At 38.7% G+C, this 5,217-nt stretch overlaps 1 protein-coding gene across 3 annotated transcripts in view; it reads right to left on the minus strand.

Moving 5' to 3' along the window:
• The window catches only part of LOC106940103 (protein SHQ1 homolog), a 36,483-nt gene that overhangs the window by 17,320 nt on the left and 13,946 nt on the right, over positions 1 to 5,217 (minus strand). For 2 of the 3 annotated variants that reach the window (XM_015022742.1, XM_015022743.1), the window contains exons 3-6: positions 3,460 to 3,588; positions 3,183 to 3,349; positions 2,986 to 3,098; positions 2,815 to 2,912 (exon numbers count right to left, since the gene is read on the minus strand). In XM_015022742.1, coding sequence (XP_014878228.1) covers positions 2,815 to 2,912; positions 2,986 to 3,098; positions 3,183 to 3,349; positions 3,460 to 3,588 — 507 coding nt within the window. The remainder of the gene's footprint in view (positions 1 to 2,814; positions 2,913 to 2,985; positions 3,099 to 3,182; positions 3,350 to 3,459; positions 3,589 to 5,217) is intronic. The other variant, XM_015022744.1, reaches the window with a different exon arrangement.

The raw sequence follows: 5,217 nt of genomic DNA on the forward strand, positions 1-5,217 counted from the left end.
AAGCAAAACAAATTCAACTATTTAAATAGTTTACCTACTGATGCCTGCAAGGGGCATTTGGGGATATAAAAGGAAAATGTACTTTTAGGTGAAGCTTGAACTGCTTGCAAAATCCTGCACAAAGCAAATTTGGGCTATGCATCCTAGGTGCATAAAGGAGTACTACCAAATATCCTTCCTTTCAGCAGGTATTAGACGCAATAACCAGGGTTTCCCCTGGTATACTAGAAGCCCGTTGAAGCCCCACCAGGCTAAAACTTTTTTGTTTTTATCAATTTATTTATTTTTAATTGTTTAAAATAGTTTTTTTTAATACACCAGTAACCCCGGACTGCAGAGCAGAATCATTCCACAAAGGCAGTTTTATAGTTGATGCATTGAGCATGGCATGAAGCTGGCCGTGTGTAGAAATCACACCATTAGCGCCTCTGCACCTTGGCTGCTGTTGCGGCTGGCTCTCTGAAATTTACCTCAGTGTGGTTAACGCCCCATTTCTCACTCAAACTGGACGATTTGGAAGGTGTTCTATTAGAGAAACTTCACCTACATTTATATTTACCCCCTGTGAGAAAAGATGTCCCTTTGGAGAATGCTTCAGTAAGGTATGAGTCAAGTTTAAAAGCCACCTCATTTGATCTGCTTGTGCAAATCGCAAATATAACCTATACCTATGGTTGCGCTTTCAGGGGTGCGCATTGTACGTGCCGTGCAGTGAAGATATATATTTGTAAACAAATAATTATGTGTGGCATGTACTTTTACACCTCACACACGCTGCCCAGTTCGTGGCTCTGTGTCTGCAGTGCAGCTTGATAAATGTTTATGCATGTGTTTCCGGTCAGACAGTGCGTTAGTGGGCCGGTGGTTCAGCCCATGGAGGAGCTGTTGTGCTCTCCTCACAGTCACTCAGAATGCTGGGGTTTTTTGTGTGTGTTTTGTTTTTTGCAGTGCCACAATGCTTCAAACTGCGCCACATCAAATCTCGCTCCAGTCAGACATAGTTGCTACACACAGCCGCGCAGAGTACAGAGAAATTTGGAATGTAATGCCATGACTACCAAAACAAATGTTCTCTGTTTGCTAACATTTTAATCGCCAAATTTAACACAAACTCTATAGACACAAAATGGAACAGTTTGGTCTATACCAGTGCAACACAAATTAAATATCCTTGTTTGTCCCTCTGCATCCTGCAAAGAGATGTGCAGTGCAGCAGTTCTAGCTAGTCATGCAGGGCCAGGCCTATGTCGTATGAGGACCACGAGCAGAATTTGATTTACGGACCCCTGTTGCTAAGAACATCAACACCACTTACTGCGTTTCACCGTAGATTTAACAGTATCTGGGAGAGGGAGTCTTGTTTAATTGACCATGTCTAAAAGCAATCAGTGATAATTGTAGTTTACTGAGATATATTTGTGAGCAAACAGAGCTCAAACTCACATTATCAGACTATTGCTATGGTAACAAAAAAATCTACGAAAATTGCTCTTTGCACTTTTACAAAGCAAAGTTACCAGATCTTTAAAATCTTAAATTTAAATGTTACACAATTTAAAATCTTTTATTTATTTATGCTGAAACCATTAAATCAAATTTAACAGCAATTATATTCTCACTAAATGTTAACTTTCTATATATGTGCACTGTGTTAAAATGTTAGCATTTATGGGGCCCCTGAAGGCCTGGGGTGCCATAAGCAGCTGCTGAATTAATTTGGATTTAACAGAAGCGCAAATAATTGATATTTATTTTAATTGGATTTTTTATTTGTTGGTTTTAAGACTATAGTTGTGTGTTTAAATAGCATTTCACTGACAAAGTTTGGTAACATAATTACCCAGTGATATTTTTATATTTCTTGCCAACATCTTTAAATATAAAAACAGTTTTTCTTATGCTGAAAAAAATGCTCTTACTGTACAGTGTGTTATTCTTACTTTTGTTTTTGTATTTGTGTAAATCTACATGCTTCTACTTGCCAGTCACTTTGCTGCTGGTACACCTGACTTTCCCCACTAGGGAAAAATAAAGGTCGATTCTATTTCAGCACAAGTTACAATATCCAACAAAGGTTTCTCAAAATTCTGAGTAATCTATTGTGAGAGCCCTTTTTTTTTCTTACAGTACCCAGCAAAAATGTAGCAAGCTGCAGTGTTACTTTTTTTAAAGTAAGTGAAAATAATTATTTGGAATATTTGGAAGATCTGTCTTTGCTCCACCACTAAAAGACATAGAATCTACACTAATTGAAGTTTGCATTGTTCTTGCGATTAAGCAATGAATTATTCAAGCTCATCTCTCCTGACACCCAAATAACAGGAGCATGGACAACAATTTTGATGGAAAAGAACTTTGTAAATTGCGTAGATTTCTTCTTTGTATATTTTCAAGAGAATTGCATACAGAGCTCCAAATCTATGTTAAAATTATTACAAAATAACCCTAACCCTATCCCATATGGTGCTGACTAGGGGTTGTAAATAATGATGTTTCTTTCCCCACAATAAGGAGGTGCAGAAGTCTCCTACATGGCAATTTAAAAAAAAAAAACTTGTGCTTTTCTGTAAAATGTTTTTGTGCTAAGATGAGGTGGTTTTCGGCTGTATCAAAATTTGTACATGTATCAGTATGTGACTATATTTGTTGTATAGGTAGATCTCATGCAAACACGACAAAGTCAACTAGACAAATATGGGAAGATGGCAAATTTATGCACTTGTCAGGAGAATAGGTGGCTCTCTTTATTTACTTTTAATAAAGTAGGTCTACCTTTAGCCCTAACTCCACATAAGATAAAATAAATAAACTCACCAGATTCCCCTTTCTGCTCCGTAGATGGACTCAGCTTAGACCACCATGGTGTAAACTTCAGCAAGCGATTTATCTCATCGTCTTCAAACAAGTCAGCTCTGAAAAGACAGAGATGTTAGCAGTCCCAAGCAACAGAGAAAATAAGGTTGGGGATTAATAATCTTTACTCACAAATAATGGTCAGAAGAGAAAGCCAATGCCTCTGCCTCCAGCCGAGCCCGACGTCTCTCGGATGCTAAAGTCTCCTCTGGGTTCTTGACATCAATCACGTCACTGAGTTCCTCCTTCAAGATATTCAGCATCACAGAAATATATTTGTATAAAACCTCCAAATTAAAAATTTGGGAATGTTTCTCCGCGAAACCAACCTGCAATCGTCCAAACACTCCGGACCTTTGATTAGCGAAACCGTATTTCTGCATGGTTCCCAGCTTCTCTTCAGATCGATCTGTGTAAACTTCCTGTTCCAGCTGCCAGTCAAACTCTTCTTCATCCTCCTCCTCCTCACCATCTCCTGTGGTTTCACTGCCTGTTTCTAGAAAAACAGGCAGTGAATGTTGCAACAGTCAAATGTTGCAACATTTACCTAAATTCAAAAGTGACTTCTTAAACACAGCAAACCTATGGAATAATTCCGGGACTCACCGGCACTCATATCTTCCACCAGAAGTTTTGCTGATCGGGAGCCTTTTGGTGCAAGGAGACTAGTGAGCATTTGAAGCCCTCCGAAGTGCTCCCCTCTTGTTTCCTTAGGAGCCTTAAGTGTGAAAACACCTACAGCAAGGTAACATGGAAGGAGAATTATAACCCTTTCAGAACTCCAGAGAAATAAGATCCAAACATCCAGGATACATTTATGTAAGCACACTTTCAGGAAGATTGCTTGTTAATTAAATATAGCATAAAATATAGCATGATGACTTGGTGGAGATACGGGGTGGTAATTATAAACATAGGACTTTCAGCTTGACAATATTAAGTGCGTATACACAGTGCTCACACCGTTCCCCAAGCTCTCTGCTATGCTACAGCTCCTCCCCCCACAGTGGTGAGAATGACCACCAATGAGTAAACAGTTTTCTGTGACATTAAGTTGTTTGTCCAGCACCAGTTTTAAGTGTTTGCAATGTTCAGGTAAAGTCCATCATTTCTGAAAGTTGCGTGTGCATAAAACATATGTAACTTTGCAAATGGAAGCTACAATTTTTACATATATTTTTTGGAATTACAAAACTTGCACAATTACAATACTTTTGAGGATCTGTTTTTTCTTTTTGTATTTAAAATCTAAGAATCCTATAGAGTACCTACTTTTACTGACCTTAAAACACATTAGCTCATTTGAAGTAGACTGTTGAAAAAGATCAAACTTGACTGATGAGTTCAACAATGTAGCCACACCACAGAGATGGTCACTTTAAAGATCTCATAAAATTTCAATGCACCCAAGTGTTACAGCTTGAACCAATTTGCAAGAGAAGGTGACTAATTGCTTAAGAATGGAGAGCCTTCGAAGTGGGACACTCATTATCAGAAGCTTTATTAGCAAACACTGCAGGCTCATACTGACATTTTGTTAGCTACAGATATGCTGACACTTGAGTAAAAGACATATCACTGATGAAGAAGGCAGACACTACTATACAAATGTCAGAAATAATTATGTGACACTAAAATTCAAATACATATTATATAAAAAAAGAAAAATAAATGCATATCTAATAAAAAAAAGAAAAGTCACACATGATCTGATATGTGTGATCCATTATCAGATCAATATCTGCTTTTGTTATCCCAAAAGCAGATAGATTGCCCCCAGATAGTAACCATTGTAGCATCACAGAAGGTTCCAGTGGACATTTAAATGAGTGGAGTAACATGATCAGTTAAGTCAATTAAGAATGGCTGATTTACCAAATCAGCCATTCAGCCCCATTCAGTGATGCCCCAAAAAGCAGCCAAAGCCCTGTCCCAGAATCTTGTTGGAATGTAACAAATATCAACAACAGTGGTTAAACAAAAGCTTTGACCTTAGGTTGTGCATTAAAGCTTTTCTTTACTCTGCCCCCATGCACTAAATGTGCATTCACACCAGCCTTGTTTAGTCTGCTTTAATCAAATTCTAGTTTGTTTCCCTAGAAACTCCAGCTCTTTTGGGGAGGTTTGAATACTCTGGCATGGTTCGAATGCATATGTGAATACCCAGCGGACTGGAGACCGCTCCAAAAGCAGGAAGTTGACTATAGCAGTGGTCCCCAACCTTTTTATTCCCACGGACCGGTTAAGACTTAGAAAATTTTGCTGCGGCCCAGGGGGGTGGGGCAGGGGGTGAACCGTCAGATAAGGCTTCTGCATGTTGGTGTTCCCGCTAAGTCCTGAATTTGCCCAATTTGTCTTGGCCAT

This window comes from Poecilia latipinna, unplaced genomic scaffold, assembly GCF_001443285.1.
Source record: "Poecilia latipinna isolate Pla-1442-1.1 unplaced genomic scaffold, P_latipinna-1.0 Scaffold3093, whole genome shotgun sequence".
Taxonomy (NCBI): domain Eukaryota; kingdom Metazoa; phylum Chordata; class Actinopteri; order Cyprinodontiformes; family Poeciliidae; genus Poecilia; species Poecilia latipinna.